Source organism: Gopherus evgoodei, chromosome 6 (assembly GCF_007399415.2).
Source record: "Gopherus evgoodei ecotype Sinaloan lineage chromosome 6, rGopEvg1_v1.p, whole genome shotgun sequence".
Lineage (NCBI taxonomy): Eukaryota > Metazoa > Chordata > Testudines > Testudinidae > Gopherus > Gopherus evgoodei.
The window spans coordinates 137,191,449-137,213,758 of record NC_044327.1 but is presented as its reverse complement, the minus strand read 5'-3'; the positions used below and the strand labels follow the sequence as shown (position 1 = coordinate 137,213,758).

The 22,310-nt window shown below is 52.9% G+C and overlaps 1 protein-coding gene across 4 annotated transcripts in view; it reads right to left on the bottom strand.

Moving 5' to 3' along the window:
- Positions 1-387: 387 nt before the first annotated feature.
- The window catches only part of TLN1 (talin 1), a 196,109-nt gene continuing 174,186 nt past the window's right edge, over positions 388-22,310 (bottom strand). For all 4 annotated transcript variants that reach the window (XM_030567039.1, XM_030567041.1, XM_030567040.1 and 1 more), the window contains 6 exons: positions 20,936-21,060; positions 20,410-20,535; positions 6,290-6,352; positions 5,670-5,852; positions 3,199-3,327; positions 388-1,536 (listed from right to left, as the gene is read on the bottom strand). In XM_030567039.1, the coding sequence (XP_030422899.1) occupies positions 1,405-1,536; positions 3,199-3,327; positions 5,670-5,852; positions 6,290-6,352; positions 20,410-20,535; positions 20,936-21,060 (758 nt within the window). In that variant the 3' untranslated portion in view covers positions 388-1,404. The remainder of the gene's footprint in view (positions 1,537-3,198; positions 3,328-5,669; positions 5,853-6,289; positions 6,353-20,409; positions 20,536-20,935; positions 21,061-22,310) is intronic.

Sequence of the window (22,310 nt, the reverse complement as noted above, 5' to 3'; positions counted from 1 at the left end):
CCAGTCATTGCAGATTGTCCGTGGCGTCCTGCCTCTGCTGGACCCACTGAGCTTTTCAGAGGGGAAGGTTTATAATAGGGCACACTGAGCACCAAAGAGTCTGAAAACTGCCACCCTCATGCTTTGGTTCTAAAAGACGTGGGGAAGGAGGGGGCCCCCAGCAGAGAGGAGTGTCCGGGAGAGGCCCCTGGGGTGTCTCACACAGGGAGGGAGCAGCTGCCCCCAGCCAGCGCCCCAGCAGGGAGGAGTGTCCGGGAGAGGCCCCTGGGGTCTCCCACACAGGGAGGGAGCAGCTGCCCCCAGCAGGGAGAGTGTCTGGGAGAGGCCCCTGGGGTCTCCCCCGGCAGCCCAGGGAGAGCGGATGCAGCTGAGTTGTGGCCACTGATGTAGACCAAAGAAGCAGGAAAGCCAGTTTTATTGATGAAGAATCCTTTGCAAGGAGCCGTCCCGTTCCCCACCCCAGGAGTGGCAGGGCAGCCGCTTTCCCTTCATGTTTAACAGTGGAAGCTCAGTATCAAAATGTGAGAGAAGCCTCAGCCAGTGCAGGGGGGGCGGGGGGTGAGGTTCAGGGTTCCAGAGCGGAGGAGGGGTGGGGGATGCAGGGCTCCGGGGCCCAAGGCAGGAGATGCTGGGGGAGGGGGTTAGTGGTGGGGGGAGCAGGCGAGTTCAATACTTCAGAAATTCAACACTACAAAAATACTGGAGCTCTTGGACGCACGATGCAGGCACTTGGGAACGAGGAGCAGCAGGGGGTGCTGGCTGGGGGCTGCTCCAGGGGCAGGCAGGTCCCTGCAGGTAGGAGACACAATGGGGCAGGGGGCAAACCTAGAGATTAACCCCTCGCACCCTGGAGCAGAGGCACTGGGCGACAGGGAAGGCGTAGCCAGCAGTAAGGCATCAGAGGTGAGGGTGGGTTGGTGAAAGAGTCACCAGGGAAGCAGTTTCTGTTCCCCCCATTGCACGACTGACCCCAGGGCGGAGCCGGGTGAGAACCGTCTCCAAGCTTGAGGCCCAGAGACGTGGAACCCACAAAGGCACAAAGGAAAACACCTGAAAGGTGGGGGAGGAGGGGCAGCCCCAGGCCCACGGGGCTCGAGGCAGCTGCATAGGTGAGCCCCAGCCCAGGCCTGCAGAGCGCCAGCCTTCTCGCACCCCACGGAGCAGAGCGTAGAAGCGTGTGCCTGTGGCACGCTGGCTGCGTGGTGAAGCAGAGTTGCTGGTGCAGCACCTGCTGGGGGCAGCGGTGGGCAGTGTCAGATCAGTCCCCAGTGCGCTGGGCAGCAGGTGAGTCTGGGTGATCCAGGCAATCCCTGCTCAGGACAGGCCTGTATTAAATAGGAGGCGGCGGCAGCAGTCTCTGTGGTGAGAGGGGGTGGTCAGGCTCAGCTCATGACCACGCTCCCCTCAGTTCTGCCCCTCATCCCGCAGCTCTGAGGGCAGGAACTTGTACTGCTGCTGCCGGATCATGGCCAGCTTCTTCCGGGCCTCCTCCAGCTCCCGCTCCTTCCGCAGCATCTCCTCCTGCGCCGCAATGATCTGCCAGGGAGAGACTCAGGTGAGAGCCTGCCCTGCCCACGGGTTCTGAGGCCCTGCAAGCACCGCTTGGGGCCCGCCCACGGGTCCTGGGGCCCTGCGAGCACCAGCTGGGGCTCACCCGCGGGTCCTGGGGCCCTGCGAGCACCAGCCGGGGCCTGCCACCCCCAGGTTACAGACAGCTGGCGTCGGCCATGCTAGAGAGGTGTGAATATTGGCTCGCAGCTAACCAGCCCCAGCCGAGGGCAGCAGGCTGGACTCTTATTCCCTCATCCTGACCCTAGCGTCAGAGCCGGGGCTATGCAGTATTCCCAGGTTTACGCTGAACCTCTGACTCCCCCACCCATCCCCATGCATGGGGACAAACATACACTCCATGTCCCGGGCATCCTGTAAGGGCTGAGATGTGGGACTCTCCCTGCGGGCCCTGCAAAGCCGCCTCCTGGGCCGGGGGTCCCGCAGAGTTGGCCCTTGTTCTGTAGCTACCACAAATATCCAGCTACAACAGTCACTGCTAACACTCTGGCAGGGATAATAAACCTCATGCTCAGGGCCGGAGCCAAACTCGAATGGTCAGAGTCCAAGAGGAGGCTTGATGTGGGGCAGAATATCCTACTGCAGGCTTTTTGCACCCGCCTCTGAAGTGTCTGGTGCTGCTGCTCCAAGCACAACAGGACCACGGGCCACACCCTGTCTGGCACTTGATGTGATGAAGTGGGGCTGTTCTTAATGTTTCCCCTGAATACTGTGTGGGGGCCTCAGTTTCTGGCCGACCCTCTGTTGCCTGGCAACTAATGGCCAGGCCCTTCCTCCCCTGCAAGGGGATGCTAATGGTGTGGGAGACAAAGAAGTCAGGTGACCTCCTGGCCTGGGAAAGAGACAAAGGCCAGAGAGGAGGAGGGGCTGGAGAGTTTCAGTTTCGGGCTGGCTGGGGACGAGGACTGAAGTGCAGACGTGGGGGTCTGGCTCACTGCCCCCCAGAATGGACCCGGCCGAGGGGTCCGGTTCGCTGTACCTACAAGCTCTGTTATAGACCCTGTTCCTATCATCGAATAAACCTCCATTTTACTGGCTGGCTCAGAGTCACGTCTGACTGCAAAGTGGGGGTGCAGGACCCTGTGGCTTCCCCAGGACCCCGCTGGGGCGGGTTCACTGGGGGAAGCGCACAGAGGGGCAGAGGATGCTGAATGCTCCAAGGAGAGACCCAGGAGGTGAAGCCATGTGAGCTTCTTGCCCTGGAGACAGTCTGCTCCAAGGGAGAGGAGGCTCCCCAGAGTCCTGCCTGACTTTGTGGGGAGCAGTTCCAGAGCATCGCCCGGGGACTCCGTGACACTTGGCACTTCCTGTCCTGACATCCAATGCCACATCTCAACCCAGCCCCATTCTCAGCACAGCCCGGGGGTGCAGGCAGCGTCTCACCGCAGCAGAGAAGTTTCCAAGGGGGAAGGCAGAGGTTTGAGCAGCTCTTGGCCCTGAGGCTGCGAGGGAAGCACATTTTCTGGCGGTATCCACTTAACTGTGCAGCAGTGACACAGTTAAGGGATAAGGTAGAGTTGTCGTTAGGTTTCAGGGGCAACACTCCCTGGAAGGAAGGGGCATTTCCCCTGCTCAGCACTGCTGTTTCAAGCTGCCTGCAGCCTCCAGGCATGACCCCCTGCTCCTCACCTGCGCGATTCCCCCGACCATTTTCTCCTTCACCACCACCGTCTCATTCTCCTGGTCCTGGAAGGCGGCTGCTTTCTGGGCTGCCTTCACCAGGTGGTCTGATGCCCTCTTCACGGCGTTGCCAGCGGCCTGGGCAGAGAGAAAGGGAAGGTGGCACAGACTCAGCAAGGGGCGAGGTTCTGTCATCTGTGATTGGGCAGCCACCGCCCAGGATAGCAATAGCAGGGCTTACTGGGCTCCAGGGCTGGCAAGGGGACATGACGGGGGCCAAGGGCTGGTGGGGGCTCCAGGCCTCCATTAGGGTCAATAGGACCCATGCTGGTGGCTGAGAGGACGGGGGCAGCCGGTGGGATGTCGTGACTGCAGGGGGTAGAGGGAGGCCAGGCTGGGGACTCCCTGCAAGCGCAGGGCCAGGGCACAAGGTGGTGGCCTGGGCGCAGGGGGCTGCAGCCGTGAAGGTGACACTGCTCTCGTGCCCGCACCCTCGAGCTGTGGATCATGTGGGTGCTGGGAGCTGCCAGGGATTCCTGTACGTGGTCAGCAGTGCAGAGGCAGCGGAAATGCTGCTCAGTGCCCAGGGAGGGAGGGACAGACCCAGAGCCCAAGCCAGGCAGAGCCGGGCCTGCAGTGGGGGCAGGACAGGACAAGACAAAGGCCTCTGTACTCTGGGAGTGGGCTGGGGTCACAGGGCTGCTAAGAAGGCCTCTGAGCCGGACAACAGGCACCCTGTGCCCCGGTGCCAGGGCCAAGGCGCCCCATAACTCTGCGAGTCCCGGCGCCAGGTCCCCGCCACCCCATAACTCCCCATGCCCCGGTGCCAGGGCCCCGCCGCCCCTTCACTTGAGCGCCAGTGCCACGACCCCACCGCCCTTCAACTCCTCAAGCGCCAGCGCCAGGGCCCCACTGCCCCTCAACTCCCCGTGCCCCAGCGCCACGGCCCCGCCGCCCCTTAACTCCCCGTGCCCCAGCGCCACGGCCCCGCCGCCCCTTAACTCCCCGTGCCCCAGCGCCACGGCCCCGCCGCCCCTTAACTCCTGAAGTGCCAGCGCCAGGGCCCCGCTGCCCCTTAACTCCCCGTGCCCCAGTGCCAGGGCCCCGCTGCCCCTTAACTCCTCGAGCGCCAGCACCCCACCGCCCCTCAACTCCCCGTGCCCCAGCGCCAGGGCCCCGCTGCCCCTTAACTCCTTGTGCTCCAGTGCCAGGACCCCGCCGCCCCTTAACTGCCCGTGGTCCAGCCCCAACGCCCTGCCGCCCTTTTAACTCCTCGAGCACCAGCGCCAGGACCCCGCCACCCCTCAACTCCTCGAGCGCCAGCGCCAGGACCCCGCCACCCCTCAACTCCTCGAGCGCCAGCGCCAGGACCCCGCCACCCCTCAACTCCTTGAGCACCAGCGCCAGGACCCCACTGCCCCTTAACTCCCCGTGCCCCAGGGCCAACACCCTGCCGCCCCTTAACTCCTCGAGTGCCAGCGCCAGGACCCCGTCGCCCCTCAACTCCCCGTGCCCCAGCGCCAGGGTCCCGCTGCCCCTTAACTCCTCGAGTGCCAGCACCCCGCCGCCCCTCAACTCCCCGAGTCCCAGCGCCAGGACCCCGCCGCCCCTTAACTCCCCATGCCCTAGCGCCACGGCCCCCCCGCCCCTTAACTCCCCGTGCCCCAGTGCCAAAGCCCCGCGGCCCCTTAACTCCTCGAGCACCAGTGCCTCGCTGCCCCTTAACTCCCCGTGCCTCAGCACTAATGCCCCACTGCCATTTAACTTCTCATGCGCCGGGGCCGGGGCCCTGCCGCCCCTTAACTCCTTGTGCCCCACAGCCAGGAGCTGCCTATGAGCAAGCCCCCCGGTAGCCTTGCAAGCGCCAGAGTCAGGGTTCTCACTCACCCTCCCCAGTAAACCCCTCACATGCCAGAGCCTGTCCCCTCTCCCTCACAGCTAAGAGTTTCAGTGCCACAGCCTGAGGGTTTGCACCCCTCCCCAAGTTAGCCTCCTATGCTTGCTGGAGCAGAAGTGCTCCCAATTCACCCAGTCATAATGAAACCTTAGGGCCCCAGTGTGGGGTAAAGCAGGCGCTTCCCCAGTGCTGGTAACCCTGGAGTCCGTGCCTTGGAGCAGGTGATCCGGCGCAGCCCGGGAAGGGAACTGTTCTCAGTTGCTGGCAGCAGCCTTGGGTTTGCTGCCCTGGGGGTGTTAATTCCCCCAGGATGAATCGTGCCTTATAAATACACGGGCAGGCTGGGTTACAGGGCGGCAGGGCTGATATTTCATACCCCACTCCAGGGGGGAGGCACAAGACCCTGACAGAGTGGGGAGCTCCACTCACCCCATAGCCTGGGGTGGGAAGGGCCCCGCCAGCACCAGGATGCCAGCACTGCTTGGGATGCCCCATCCTGTGCTGTGCATGTGACCTAGCTCTGGAGAGCACCCCCTGCGGTCCCTAGGGGAGCCAGCCCCCCCAACCCAACCCAGGGACTCACCTGCAGCCGCTTCATGGACTCAGAGTCTTGGTCAGCCTTCACCTTACAGGCCACCAGGAGCTGTGCTGTGGAGGCAGCCACCTGCTTGGCGGAGGAGATGAGTTTCTCCTCGCTGGCATGGCCCTGCACTGCTGCGTTCGCAGCCTCACACAGGTTGTTGGTGGCAGCAGCCACCATGCGGGCCTGGCAGGGAGAAGGAGATGGGGTGAGTGAGGAGGGGCTTGGAAGGGCGAGGTCCTGGGGGAGGTGGGGAGAGCAAGGAAGGGTGTGGTCCTGCGGGGATGGGGCACATGGAAGGGCAGGGCACGTGGGGGGCAAGGTCCTGGGGAGGCACATGGAAGGGCAAGGCGGGGGGGGGGGAGTGTGGAGGGGGCCAGGAAGGAAGGCGATGCCCAGGGTGGGGGGCAGAGGAGCGACCTCTGTGCCCTGCTGTAGCTGGTGTGAGGAAGGAAGGAAGGGGAGTGAGGGGCAGGATCTCACGGGAAGAGGCTCCCTACAGAGAGAAGGACAGTCCCTCCAGTCTCGGGGGGGAGTACATCAACCAGGAAGGAACCTTCCCCCCACCCTGGGGCAGGGCCTGGGCACAGTGACTCCGATTCTAAAGGGCCTTTGATACTCACAGCTGAAATGAGGCCCTGGGACCACTGGCCGTCGTCCACTGCATTGGCGGGGATAGCACCCACCTGCGGAAGCAAGGACAGGGTGAGTGAGCCCTGCTGTGCCTGGCCCCCCCCCCACCCTGGTAATGGCGCAGGACCCAGCGAGCGGCTGCAGGGAACATGTAGCCCTTCTCTGGCCCTGGCCCTGGTCCCAGGACCCCAAGGGCACGGCAGCCCTGGGTCTTGTCCTGCTCTCTAGAGCACCCAGCACCCACGGAGGGGTCCCTCTGCGGCAGGGCACTCCACAGCTGCCTGTCCCCTCCCACCGAGCAATGGGCCTGGACAGCGACTCAGAGCCAGACACTCCAAGGCCAGATGGGACCATTGTGAGCATCTTGTCTGATCTGGATACCACAGGGCCTAAGACCAGTCCGACCCCCCCTGCCTGGCACAGGGCCTAAGACCGGTCTGACCCCGTGCATGGCACAGGCCTCTTACAGGGCTTCCTTGGATTAATTTCTGCTTCAAGGCCAAGGCCAGGGCTTGAATGAGAGCAGATTCTTTAGAAAAACACCCAACCTTGATTTCAACAGTTTCCAGTGATGGAGAATCCACCACAGCCTGGGGTAAGTTGTTCCAGTGGTAACTACCCACACCGGCACCTTACTGCTGACTTCTACTTCCATCCACTCAATCTTTTGTCTGCTAGACTGAAGAGCCCTTTGTGACACCCTGGCACTCCTTTATTCACCACTTTCAGATCATTAGGACATGTTTTGCACAAACTATGCCTTGTGAGGTATCATTCTAAAAGCCTTGATCTGCTAGACAGTAATATCTCATTGGATTGTATGTGCCATCATTGTATGTGAAGTTATGAAGTTTGGCTGTGTATGTGTTACTGAAACATGTTGTTAGGTTGAAAACACCCACAAGCAGCCTTTCAGGCATAACAGTAAAAAGGCCAAACAATGTTAATGTCTTAAAGGTGAATGGTGTAAAAATATACTTAGGAAGGTCATAAAAGAATTTGAAGAACAGCTAGCCAACGACTTAATAAATAATAGCAAATTTTTTTTTAAGTGCATCAGAAGCAGAAAGCTGCTAAACAACCCGGGGGGCTACTGGATGATCAAGGTGCTAAAGGAGCACTCAAGGACGATAAGGCCATTGCGGAGAAGCTAAATTAATTCTTTGCATCGGTCTTCACGGCTGAGGATGTGAGGGAGATTCCCAAACCTGAGCCATCCTTTTTAGGTGAGAAATCTGAGGAACTGTCCCAGATTGAGGTGTCAGACAAGATTTTGGAACAAATCAATAAACTAAACAGTAATAAGTAGGGCTGTCGATTAATCGCAGTTAGCTCACATGATTAACTCAAAAAATTAATTGCGATTAAAAAAATTTTTCTCGATTAATTGTACTTTTAATCGCACTGTTAAACAATAGAATACCAATAGCAATTTATTAAATAGTTTTGGATGTTTTTCTACATTTTCAAATATACTGATTTCAATTACAGCACGGCATACAAAGTGCACAGTGCTCACTTTATATTATTTTTATTACAAATATTTACACTGTAAAAATGATAAACAAGGAAATAGAATTTTTCAATTCACCTCCAAGTACTGTAGTGCAATCTCTTTATTGTGAACGTGCAACTTACAAATGTAGATTTTTTTGTGTTACATAACTGCACTCAAAAAACCCAAAACAATGTAAAACTTCAGAACCTAAAGACCAGTCAGTCCTACTTCTTGCTCAGCCAATTGCTAAGACAAATAAATTTGTTTAATGCTGCCCGCTTCCTATCTATGTCACCTGAAAGTGAGAACAGGCATTTGCATGGCACTTTTGTAGCTCGCATTGCAAGGTATTTACGTGCTAGATATGCTAAACATTTGTATGCCCCTTCATGTTTCAGCCACCATTCCAGAGGACATGCTTTCATGCTGATGACGCTCGTTAAAAAAATAATGCATTAATTAAATTTGTGACTGAACTCCTTGGGGGAGAATTGTATTTCTCCTGCTCTGTTTTACCCACATTCTGCCATATATTTCATGTTATAGGAGTCTCTGATGATGACCCAGCACATGTTGTTCATTTCAAGAACACTTTCGCTGCAAATCTGACAAAAGAACGTGAGATTTCTAAAGATAGCTACAGTCCTCGACCCAAGGTATAAGAATCTGAAGTGCCTTCCAAAATCTGAGAGGGACAAGGTGTGGAGCATGCTTTCAGAAGTCTTAAAAGAGCAACACTCTGAGGCGGAAACTATAGAACTGAACTGCCAAAAAAAGAAAATCAACCTTCTGCTGGTGGCATCTGACTCAGATGATGAAAATGGACATACGTCGGTCCACACTGCTTTGGATCATTATCAAGCAGAATCCATCACAGACATAGATGCATGTCCTTTGGAAGGGTGGTAGAAGCATCAAGGGACATATGAATCCATAGTGCATCTGGCTCATAAATACCTTGTGATACTGGCTACAACAGTGCCATGCGAATGCCTGTTCTCATTTTCAGGTGACATTGTAAACAAGAAGCAGGCAGCATTATCTCCTGCAAATGTGAACAAACTTGTTTGTCTGAGCGACTGGCTGAATGAGAAGTAGGATGGAGTGGACTTGTAGGTGCTAAAGTTTTACATTGTTTTATTTTTGAATGCAGTTATTTTTTGTACATAATTCTACATTTGTAAGTTCAACTTTCACAATAAAGAGATTGCAGCACATTATTTTTATTAGGTAAATTGAAAAATGCTTTATCTTCTGTTTTTTACTGTGCAAATATTTGTAATTAAAAATAATAATATAAAGTGAGCACTGTACACTTTGCATTCTGTGTGGTAATTGAAATCAATATATTTGAAAATGTAGAAAACATCCAAAAATATATAAATGATATTCTGTTATTCTTTAACAGTGCAATTAATCATGCAATTAACTGCAATTCATGTTTTTATCGAGATTAATTTTTTTAATCGCTTGACAGCCCTAGTAAGAAGTCACCAGGCCCAGGTGGTATCACCCAAGAGTTCTAAAGGAACTCAAATGTGAAACTGCAGAACTACTAAGTTAGTTTGTAACCTAACATTTAAATCAGCTTCTGTACCAGATGACTGGAGCATAGCTAATGTGACGACAATTTTTAAAAAGGGCTCCAGAGGTGATCCTGGCAATTACAGGCTGGAAAGCCTGATCTCAGTACTGAGCAAACTGGTTGAAACCATAGTAAAGAACAGATTTGTCAGAAACATAGATGAGCATAATTTGTTGGGGAAGAATCAACATGGTTTTTGTAAATGGAAATCATGCCTCACCAATCTACTAGAATTCTTTGAGGTGGGTCAACAAACATTGGACAAGGGGGATCTTGTGGATATAGTGTACTTAGATTTTTGAAAAGCCTTTGACAAGGTCCCTCACCAAAGGCTCTTACGCAAAGTAAGCTGCCACGGGATAAGAGGGAAGGTTCTCTCATGGATTGGTAACCGGTTAAAAGACAGGAAACAAAGGGCAGGAATAAATGGTCAGTTTTCAGAATGGAGAGAGATAAATAGTGGTGTCCCCCAGGAGTCTGTACTTGGCCCAGTCCTATTCAGCATATTCATAAATTATCTGGAGAAAGAGGTAAACAGTGAGGTGGCAAAATTTATAGATGATACAAAACTACTCAAGATAGTTAAGACCCAGGCTGACTGCAAAGAGCTACCAAAGGATCTCACAAAACTGAGTGACTGGATAACAATATGGCAGGTGAAATTCAGTGCTGATAAATGCAAAGTAATGCACATTGGAAAACATAATCCCAGCTCTACATATAAAATGAGGGGGTCTAAATTAGCTGTTACCACTCAAGAAAGATCTTGGAGTCCTTGTGGAGAGTTCTCTGAAAACATCCACTCAGTGTGCAGCAGTAGCCAAAAAAAACAAACAGAATGTTGGGAATCATTAAGAAAGTGATAGATAATAAGGCAGAAAATATCATATTGCCACTATGTAAATCCCTGGTATGTGCACATCTTGAATACTATGTGCAGATGTGGCCGCCCCATCCCCCAAAAAATACTGGAATTGGAAAAGGTTCAGAAAAGGGAAACAAAAATGATGAGGGATGTGGAATGGCTCCGTATGAGGAGAGATTAATAAAAAAGACAGTTACTCACCTTTGTAACTGTTGTTCTTCGAGATGTGTTGCTCATATCCATTCCAGTTAGGTGTGCGCGTGCTGCGTGCACGTTCGTCAGAAGATTTTTACCCAAGCAACACTCAGTGGGTCAGCTGGGCGCCTCCTTGAGTGGCACCGCCATGGCGCTGGATATATACCCCTGCCGACCCAACCGCCCTTCAGTTCCTTCTTGCTGGCTACTCCGACAGTGGGGAAGGAGGGCGGGTTTGGAATGGATATGAGCAACATATCTCGAAGAACAACAGTTACAAAGGTGAGTAACCGTCTTTTCTTCTTCGAGTGCTTGCTCATATCGATTCCAATTAGGTGATTCCCAAGCCTTACCTAGGCGGTGGGGTCGGAGTGAGATGCTGCGGAACGCAAAACTGCTGCACCAAAGGCTGCATTGTCTCTGGACTGCTGAACCAATGCGTAGTGTAAGGCAAAGGTGTGAATGGAAGACCAGGTAGCAGGGCGACATATTTCCTGGATGCGAATGTGGGCCAGGAAAGCGGCAGATGAGGCTTGTGCCCAAGTAGAATGGGCGGTGAGGTGGCTAGCCGGAATGTGAGCCCATTCATAGCATGTTTGGATGCAGGATGTCACCCAAGATGAAATTAGTTGGGAAGAGACAGGTATGCCTTTCATCCGGTCTGCCACGACTACAAAGAGCTGGGGTGACCGTCAGAAGGGTTTGGTTCCCTCAATATAAAAGGCAAGAGCCCTGCCGACATCCAAGGTATGTAGTTTTGATCCCGAGGCGATGAATGCGGCTTCGAGAAAAAAACTGGGAGAAAGCTGTCTTGATTAACATGAAAGGCAGACACCACCTTAGGGAGGAATGCCGGGTGTGGTCGCAGCTGTACCTTGTCCTTGTGGAATACCCTATATGGGGGATCCACAGTCAAAGCTAGAAGCTCTGATACTCGTCTTGCCAAGGTGATAGCGACAAGGAAGGCTGTCTTCCAGGAGAGGTACAGCAGCGAGCAGGTGGCTAGAGGCTCGAAAGGGGAACCCATGAGCTTGGCTAGCACCAGGTTGAGATCCCAGGTAGGGGTCGGGCGTCTGACTTGAGGGTACAACTGCTCCAATCCCTTAAGGAACCTGGAAACTATGGAGTGAGAAAAGATTGAGCTGCCACTTTCCCCTGGCTGGAAGGCTGAAATAGCTGCAAGATGCACCCTTATAGAAGAGACCACCAGGCCCTGCTCTTTGAGGGACCATAGGTAATCCAGGACAATGGGGACAGAAACCTGTCCGGGGATTAAGTTACTCTGAGCACACCAGTGGGAGAAACGCTTCCACTTGGCGAGATATGTCGACCTCATGGAAGGCTTCCTGCTGCCCAAGAGCACCTGTTGTACCAAGACGGAACAACGCAATTCCGACTGGCTCAACCACTTAGCAGCCATGCTGTCAGATGAAGGGATTGCAGGTCCGGATGTCCTGTGTTATGAGGTCCGGCCAGAGTGGCAGGGGGATCGGGTCTGCCATGGAGAGGTCGAACAACAGGGTGTACCAACGCTGTCTCGGCCATGCTGGAGCAATGAGGATCAGGTGGGCTCTGTCCCTGCGGAGCTTGAGTAGGACTCTGTGAACGAGCGGAAACGGTGGGAAGGCATAAAGTAGGTGCCTCTTCCACGGAATCAGGAATGTGTTTGAGAGGAAGCCCAGGGAGTGTCCTTGGAAGGAGCAGAATATCAGGCATTTCCTGTTCTCTTGAGAGGCAAAGAGGTCTATGTGGGGAAAGCCCCACCTCCAGAAAACAGAATGGATAACGTCCGGGCGTATCGACAACTTGTGAGACAGGAAGGACCTGCTGAGGTGATCTGCCAGAGTGTTCTGGACTCCTGGGAGAAAAGATGCTACCAAATCAATAGAGTGGGCTATGCAAAATTCCCAGAGGCGGATGGCTTCTTGACAGAGGAGGGAGGAGCGTGCTTCACCCTGCCTGTTTATGTAAAACATGGCCATTGTGTTGTCCGTGAACACTGATGCACAACAGCCTTGTAGATGGTCCCGAAACACCTGGCATGGTAGACGGACTGCTCTCAGTTCCCTCACGTTGATGTGCAGGGACAGCTCTTGGGGCAACCAGAGGCCTTGAGTGTGACGACTCCCGAGATGGGCACCCCAACACAGAGATGACGCGTCTGTGGTTAGGGCTACCGAGGGTTGTGGTGGGTGGAATGGCATCCCTGAGCAGACCAGAGAGGCGTCTAGCCACCAAGTGAGGGAGTCAAGAACCTTCCTGGGGATAGTGAGCACCAAATCCAGACTGTCTCTGTGTGGACGGTATATTGAAGCCAGCCAGGTTTGGAAGGGACGGAGACGTAGTCTTGCGTACTTGGTCACGAAGGTGCAGGAGGCAATGTGACCTACTAGGTTGAGGCAAGACCACACCGATGTTGTCGGAAAGGATTGAAGACTGTAAATTAATGAAGCCATTGTTTGAAAACGAGAATGGGGGAGGCAGACTCTGGCCAAACTAGAGTCCAGAATAGCTCCGATGAAGTCTATTCTCTGCGCAGGCGTGAGAGTAGACTTTTCTGAGTTGATCAAGAGACCCAAGCTCCCGAAGAGGTCTCTGACGATGCACAGGTCCTGCGATACTTGTGACTGAGAAGTCCCTCGAATAAGCCAATCGTCAAGATACGGGAAGACGTGTACTCAACGACGCCTGAGGGAGGTGACTACTACAGCCATGCATTTGGTGAAGACCCTTGGAGCTGTAGAAAGGCCAAAGGGAAGAACCGTGAACTGAAAGTGTTGGTGGTTGACCACAAAATGGAGGTACCTTCTGTGTGGCGGATAAATGGCAATGTGGAAATAAGCGTTTTTAATGTCGAGGGTGGCATACCAGTCTCCCGGATCCAGGGATGGGATGATGGTCCCCAGGGATACCATGCGGAACTTCAACTTTATCAGGAATTTGTTGAGTTCTTGCAGGTCTAGGATTGGTCGTAGACCTCCCTTTGCCTTAGGGATTAAAAAGTAGTGGGAATAGAACCCCTTGCCCCTCATGTCTTTTGGCACCTCCTCTATGGCCTCCAGCTTTAGGAGCGACTGGACCTCTTGCCAGAGGAATTGCTCGTGAGAGAGGTCCCCGAACAGGGATGGGTAGGGAGGGTGGGATTGAAACAAATTGTGGATGGTATCCCGTTTCCACTGTGTGAAGGACTCAACAATCGGAGGTTAGCTGGGACCAGGCAGGGAGGAAATGGGAGAGGCGGTTGAAAAAGGAGGGAGAAGGATCCGGTAGGATAACTGGTGGGCCGTCCTCGGGAGTCCCATCAAAAGTTTTGCTTAGGCCCTGCTGGTGGTTTAGGAGGCACTTGACTTTGGGATCCTTGAGGGCCAGACTGTCTCTGCCGATTCCCCCTACCACGCCTTCTGGTAGCCTCCTGACGTGGCCTAGTCTGGTTGTACGAGCGGTATGGCTGGGCCCGGAAGGACCTTTGTTGGGTCACTGGCGTATGCATACCCAGCGAGTGCATTATGACACAACTGTCCTTGAGGCTTTGTAACCTGCGGTCGGTTTTGCCTGAGAAGAGGCCCTGTCCCTCGAAGGGTAAGTCCTGAATGGTCTGCTGCAATTCAGGAGGAAGGCCTGGAGCCAGGAGATACGCCTCATCATCACTCCGGTTGCCAGTGTTCTGGCTGCCAAGTCCACGGCATCCAGAGAGGCCTGGAGGGAGGTTCTTGCCACCTGTTTACCCTCTTTGAGCAGGACCGTAAACTCTGGATGGGACTCCTGGGGAAGAAGCTCCGTAAACTTCCCCACTGACACCCAGGTATTAAAATTGTACTGGCTTAGGAGGGCTTGTTGACTTGCCACCCTAAGTTGGAGGCCCCCAGCCGAGTATATTTTGCGGCCTAGGAGGTCCATGCGTCTAGCCTCCTTCACCTTAGGCGCTGATGCTTGCTGGCCATGACGCTCCCGTTTGTTCACCGATTGGACAACCAGAGAGCAGGGAGGTGGATGGGTGTAGAGGTATTCGTACCCCTTTGAGGGGACCATATATTTCCTCTCTACTCCCCTAGCTGTAGGTGGAATTGAAGCTGGGGATTGCCAAATGGTGTCTGCATTGGCTTGTATAGTGCGGATGAACGAGATGCACTCTAGTAAGTGCATCAGCTGATAAGATGTCCACGACCGGGTCCTCTATCTCAGTGACCTCCTCCATCTGCAAATTCATATTCTGGGCCACCCGCCTCAAGAGGTCTTGATGGGCCCTGAGATCGATTGGCGGAGGGCCTGAGGAGGATGTTCCCACCACCACCTCGTCAGGCGAGGAGGAGGAGGAGAGGCCCGGGACCAACGGGTCCTGGGGTGGGTCGTGTACCGGAAGAGCATGAGCTGCATCAGGTGGAACCTCTGTGCCCCCTGATGGAATTGGACACTCATCCATGCCCGTAGGGGGAGGGCGGCTCACTGTCGCCTCTGGTACCCGGTGTTCCGAGGGGGCCGAGCGTTGAACCATGACAGGGCACCTTGGGCCTGGTGTGTATGCCCATGGTGTCCAGAAGGACCAGTGATGAGGCCCTTGATCACGGCTTTGTCTCTCCGGATAGTGGCTGGGGACGTCAGAGTCACCCTCTGGAAGGTATGATGCACTTCCAGCCTGAGACGATACTGAAGTGTGTCTCGAAGGCCATGGTGGTGCCGAGAAGCCCTGTGAGGACGGCACTGCTCTTGACGCTCGATCCCGAGGTGGTACTGGGGAGCGGTACCGGGAGCTATGGCAGTACTGTGAGCGAGACCGGGACCGTCTACTGTAGCAGAGCCAGGAGGTCGACCGGGATCTCGAGCCCTGTCGCCTGGAGCGACTGCGGGATACACGGTACTGAGATCGGTGCCGAGAGCCGGATCGGTACCGGGAGTATCTGTCTGGTGAACGTGATGCTGAGTGGTGCCGCGAGTCTGACCGGTACTGCGATAGAGAGTGGTGCCAGGACTGGGAGGAGCGCCGGGAGCAACGTGATCGAGAGCGTCTGCGAGACCGCGATTTGGAACGACATCTCTCTGGAGGATCGACGGATGGAGGCCTTACCAGGGCCGGCTTGCCGATGGATTGAATAACCTGCACTGGCGGTGCCAGGAGTTGAGGACGCATCAGCTCTGTCATCGAAATGAGCTCCCTTGCCGTAGAGAAGGTCTCCGGCATAGAAGGGAGAACAAGCTCAACCACAGCAGGAGCCAGGGAACTGTCTGGCACCGGACTCAACGGCCCTTGTGGGACCGGAATCGATGGTGCCGTCCCAGGTGGAGCAGCTATCTGCGGTGCCGGCATCGACGGTGCCGCAGCGGAAGACGGTGCCCAACGAACCGTCTTAGACGAGTGCTCCTTCTGGGAGGCTGAAGTTGTATCAGCATGCCGTTTCCCAGTCGGGGAAAGGGAGCAGTGCTGAGGAGTCGGTGCCGGTAAAGGTCGGCGCCAAGAGTCCTTCTTGGTACCTGGGAGATCCGGTGCTGAAGGGGCGCTCCTTACCGAGGCAGTCTGTTGGGCGCCGATGCTGCAGGAGTAAGTGCTGACTCCATGAGGAGCTGCTTCAGTCGAAAGTCCCGCTCCTTCTTCGTCCTTGGTTTAGACGACTTGCAGATGCGGCACTTATCAGCAAGGTGGGGTTCCCCTAGGCACTTGAGGCAGGAGTCGTGGGGATCCCCTATTGGTATCAGCTTCTGGCACGCTGAGCATGGTTTAAATCCCGGTGCCTTGGGCATGGGCCCGCACCAGGGTGGAGGAAAGGGGCTAATCCCCAATCCTCCTTTCAACTATATACACTAACTATAAAACTAAGTACGAATACTAAGTATAACCACAAAAATTCGAACTATAAACACAGTGAGGAGTAGAGAACTACGAGTAGCTAGCGAGGTGGAGATCAGCAAAGCCGTGCTCCACAGTTCCAATGACCGACACGGGTGGTAAGAAGGAACTGAGGGGCGGCTGGGTCGGCAGGGGTATATATCTGGCGCTATAGCGGCGCCACTCCAGGGGGCACCCTGCCAGCCCACCGAGTGTTGCTAGGGTAAAAATCTTCTGACGAACGTGCACGTGGCGCGCGCACACCTAATTGGAATCGATATGAGCAAGCACTTGAAGAAGAATTGGGACTTTTCACCTTGGAAAAGAGATGACTGGGATGAGGGCAGGGGGAATATGATTGAGGGCTATGAAATCATGACTGGTGTAGAGAAAAAGTGTAATTTACTTCTCCTCATAACACAAGACTAAGGGTCACCAAATGAAATTAATAGGCAGCAGGTTTAAAACAAATAAAAGGAAGTGTGTTTTTTTTCCACACACTGCACAGTCAACCCGTGGAACTCCTTGCCAAAGGATGTTGTGAAGGGTTAAAAAAAGAACCAGATACATTCATGGACGCTAGGTCCATCAATGGCTGTTAGCCAGGATGGGCAGGCATGGTGTCCCTAGCCTCTGTTTGCCAGAAGCTGGGAATGGGTGACAGGGTTGGCTCACTTGGTGATTAGAATCATAGAGTATCAGGGTTGGGAAGGGACCTCAGGAGGTATCTAGTCCAACCCCCTGCTCAAAGCAGGACCAATTCCCAACTAAATCATCCCAGCCAGGGCTTTGTCAAGCCAGGCCTTAAAAATCTCTAAGGAAGGAGATTCCACCACCTCCCTAGGGAACCCATTCCAGTGCCACCACCCTGCTAGTGAAAAAGTTCTTCCTAATATCCAACCTAAACCTCCCGCACTACAACTTGAGACCATTACTCCTTGTTTTGTCATCTGCTACCACTGAGGATAGTCTAGATCCATCCTCTTTGGAACCCCCTTTCAGGTAGTTGAAAGCAGCTATCAAATCCCCCCTCACTCTTCTCTTCTGCAGACTAAACAAGCCCAGTTCCCTCAGCCTCTCCTCATAAGTCATGTGCTCCAGCCCCCTAATCATTTCTGTTGCCCTCCATTGGACTCTTTCCAATTTTTCCACGTTCTTCTTGTAGTGTGGGGCCCAAAACTGGACACAGTACTCCAGATGAGGCCTCACCAATGTTGAATAGAGAGGAATGATCAGGTCCCTCGATCTGCTGGCAATGCCCCTACTTATAAAGCCCCAAATGCCGTTAGCCTTCTTGGCAACAAGGGCACACTGTCGACTCATATCCAGCTTCTCATCCACTGTAATCCTCAGGTCCTTTTCTGCAGAACTGCTGCCTAGCCATTCGGTTCCAGGCCTGTAGCACTGCATGGGCTTCTTTCATCCTAAGTGCAGGACTCTGCACTTGTCCTTGTTGAACCTCAACAAATTTCTTTTGGCCCAATTCTCTAATTTGTCTAGGTCCCTCTGTATCCTATCCTTACCCTCCAGCATATCTACCACTCCCCCCAGTTTAGTGTCATCTGCAAATTTGCTGAGAGTGTAGTCCACGCCATCCTCCTGATCATTAATGAAGACATTGAACAAAACCGGTCCCAGATTGTGTGTCCTGTTCACTCCCTCTGGGGCACCTGGCACTGGCCACTGTCAGAAGGCAGGATACTGGGCTAGATGGACCTTTGGTCTGACCCAGTATGACTATTCATATGTTCTTATTGAGGAAATACACACACTGACAAGGATTACTTCAGGAATTGCATAAAATAGAAACCTCTCAGAGACAACACTACACAATGGGAACTGCTGACCCAGGTCATAGCAAAAGATCTTTCCAGCAAGTTGGAAAAAGATATAAAAGGAGGGATGACACCTGAGGAACAAAGACTGAACTGGGGGAAGTGCTGGTCCCAGGCAGGAAAGAAGGAAGCCTGTCGGCGTAGAAAACCTTGGGGGACTGTTTATACTATGTAACAGGGTGAGATGCTGCTTAATTCAAATCCTATCTAGTATATTAGGCTTAGATTTTGGTTTTATTTTATTTCTTATGGTATTCTACTTTGATCTGTTTGATCACTTCAAAGCTATCTTTCTGCAGCTAATAAATCTCTCTTATATTTTACCTAAAACACTGTGTGTTGTTTGAAGTGCAAAAGGGATAAATCTCAGCTCACGAAGAGCTAGTGCACATCCACTTTCTTTTGAAGAAGTGTTGGACTGGGTAATAAATTCATACTGGTCGGGTTTTGGCCAGAGCAGGACGGTAAAGCTCTGGGGTACTAGGCTGAAGAGCTGGGGGGTATCTTGTGGGTTCATGAGTAGCTGGCCGGAGCATTCATGAACACAGCTGGGTGGGGTCTGTGACAGTGTACCCCATAAGGCTTTATGGGGGGGGGTGCTTACAAATGTATGTATGATGTAACTGAAATAAGGTTTTGCTACATATGCCATGTAACTCATCTATGTAAAGGTTATGATCTATGGGTTACGTTCATCCTAGTTGTATGCAGGCACCATTTGTGTGTTCAAAGTTATGAACTTTGGCTGTATACTTGTTCTAACTAAGGCTACTTAAAAATCAAGCATTTGGTCACTTCTTGGGAAAGGAATGTGCAAGTTAAGTGCTCAGTCAGGAAGCACTTAAACGAAAGAGCCTGGACGACTCCAATCCACATAAGAAGTCTACCTGAGGACATTCAAAGCAGCATGTGGGTAATGGCTGCTACCTGCAAGTCCTGAGTCACACATGGGCAGGTGACTTGCCTAGGTGATTCCAAATTTCCATTTTGTGACTGGATTCTACACAGGTGGGGAGAGCAGTGTCTACCCAGAAGAGAAAAAGTCTGTTTAAACCCTTGGGAGACCCCTCCATTTGGTCTTCAGCTGGCTAAAGAGGGAGCCTCTCCACCCCCCAGGATACTTGAAGGAATCTGGAACAAAGGACAGTAACTACAGGGGGGTGAGTGATTGCTGGACCCAGGCTAAAAGGAGATTAGTCTGTGAAAGGGAGCATTCTGGAACTGGTGAGGCTCTTATCTGTATTCAGTTTGATTAGACACAGATTTGCGCATTTTATTTTCTTTTGCTTGGTGACTTACTTTGTTCTGTCTGTTACTACGTGGAACCACTTAAATCCAACTTTCTGTATTTAATAAAATCATTTTTTACTTATTAATTAACTCAGAGTATGTGTTAATACCTGGGGGAGCAAACAGCTGTGCATCTCTATCAGTGTTATAGAGGGCGAACAATTTATGAGTTTACCCTGTATAAGCTGTATACAGAGTAAAACGGATTTATTTGGGTTTAGACCCCATTGGGAGTTGGGCATCTAAGTGTTAAAGACAAGCACACTTCTGTGAGCTGCTTTCAGGTAAGCCTGCAGCTTTGGGGAAAGTAATTCAGACCCTGAGTCTTTGTTGGAGCAGACAGGAGTGTCTGGCTCAGCAAGACCGGGTGCTGGAGTCTGGAGCTGGCAGGGGCAGAAGTAGTCTTGGCACATCAGTTAGCAGCTCCTAGGGGGGTTTCTGTGATCCAACTCGTCACAGGGTCCCTGCTTGTGGATATTGGTGAGAGTCCAAGCTTGGAGGACTTTGCAGTTTGTCACAATGTTACAGTGCAAGAGGGAACCCAGACTGGTAAAACAGGGCTCAGCTATATCCAAATTCCAGATGGTCTGGGGGGACCTGTCACACCCTCTATTATCAAATATTTGTTCTTCCTGGAGGTATTGACTCACTGTGGACAAGTCACCCCATAACCTTGTTGAGAGGCTAAACAGACTGAGCTCTCTGAGCAGGTCTTCTATTCCTCTGATCATTTGTGTGGCTCTTCTCTGAGCCCTCTGCAGTTTATCAACATCCTTCTTGAACTGTGGGCACCAGAGCTGGGCACAGGATCAGTACTGGTCTCAACAGTGCTGTGTGCAGAGGGAAAATTCCCTCCCTGCTGCCCTGTTTGTATACCCAAGGACCGCACTAACCCTTCATGTCCCAACATCGTGCTGTGATTGGGCTTGGAGAGGACGTTTGCGAAACACCCAGAGTGAGGCTCAGAGCCTCAAGTAGCAAGTGCCACAGCTCTCATGGCCTCTCCCCTGCCCGGCGGCATTACCTTTCCTTGAGCCACCAGCTCTCTCTGGGCCGCTGAGGCTGCCTTCACCAGGGCACTGGTTGCTGCAGCGATGGATTTCGCAGCCTCCAAGATTTGCTCCTCAAAGTTGAGACTCTCGTCCGCCTGCTGCAGATGGAGACAGAGGGTGTGAGCCCTGGTGGGAGAGGAGGGAAGCGCCAGGGACAGGTGGGAGGAGAGCTGTGCTGAGAAGTGGTAGGGGACAACACAGATGGACGGAGGGGAACCTGGGAGAAGGAACAGACAGCACTGTGACCCAGGGAGGGAGCCCTGTGGTGCCGGGTAAGAGAGCAGCAGGAGTGAGTGACACTGGAGAGCTCTTCTTGTGGAGGGGGTTCAGCCCAGCTCTTCCCGCAGTGAAGGCCTTGGAGCCACAGACATTGATGGGGGAGCCCTTGGCCTGGTCAGGGCACAGCAGCCTCCAGGGGGCCTGGCAGGGACTGGCGAGGTCCCAGGACCAGATCCTGGTCTGCTAAGCCAGGTGCAGGTGGGGGTAGGGCAGTCGTACCTTGGGTTTGGCCCTCGGCTTCAGCTGCTCCAGTTTCTTGGCTGCAGCCTCAATGGCAGCTGCTGCTCCCAGCAGCTCATTCTCAGCAATGACCGTGGGATCCTCTGGGTCGACCCACTCGGTCCCTGTGGTGGATAGAACCAAGACGTGGGACTGAGAAATCATTCCTGAGAACACAAGCCAGACCCCGCAGCACGAGGGGCTGGCGATAGGACCCCAGAATCCTGGCTCCCAGCCCCCCTGCTCTAACCAACTAGATCCCACTGCCCACCCAGAGCTGGGAAGAGAATCACAGGAACATAACAATGGCCACACTGGGTCAGACCAAAGGCCCATCTAGCCCAGTATCCTGTCTGCTGACAGTGGCCAGTGCCAGGTGCCCCAGAGGGAATGAACAGAACAGAGAATCATCGAGTGACCCATCCCCTGTTGTCCATTCCCAGCTTCTAGCAAACAGAGGCCAGGGACACCATCTCTGTCCATCCTGGCTAATAGCCATTGATGGACCTATCATTCAAGGCATAGAGGCTTATGCTTCAGGAGTGGGACGGATAGCTCAGTGGTTTGAGCATTGGCCTGCTAAACCCAGTGTTGTGAGTTCAATCCTTGAGGGGCCACTTAGGGATCTGGGGTAAAATCAGTACTTGACTTGGTCCTGCTAGTGAAGGCAGGGGACTGGACTCAATGACTTTTCAGAGTCCCTTCCAGTTCTATGACATAGGTATATCTCCATGAACGTACCTAGTTCTTTACTGAACCCACTTGTACTTTTGGCTGTCACATCACCTGGCAGAGTTCCACAGGCTGACAGTGTGTTGTGTGAAGAAATACTTCCTTATGTTTGTTTTAAACCTGTTGTTTATTAATTTCATTTGGTGACTCCTAGTTCTTGTGTTACAACACTTCCTTATTCACTTTTTCCACAACATTCATGATTTTATAGACCTTAATCATATCTCCCCCAGCTGTATTTTTTCCAAGTTGAACAGTCATATCAATCCTCATATGGAAGCTGTTCCATACCCCTAATAATTTTTGTTGCCCTTTTCTGTAACTTTTCCAGTTCCAATATATCTGTTTTTGAGATGGGGAGACCACAGCTGGATGCAGTATTCAAGATGTGGGCGTACCATGGATTTATATAGGGGCAATATGATATTTTCTGTCTTATTATCTAACCCTTTCTTAAGGATTCCCAACATTCTGTTCGCTTTTTTGACTGTCGCTGCACATTGAGTGGATGTTTTCAGAGAACTACCCACAATGACTCTGAGATCTTTCTTGAGTAGTAACAGCTCATTTAGATCCCATCACTTTCTATAGATAGTTGGGATTATGTTTTCCAATGTGCATTACTTTACATTTTTCAGCACTG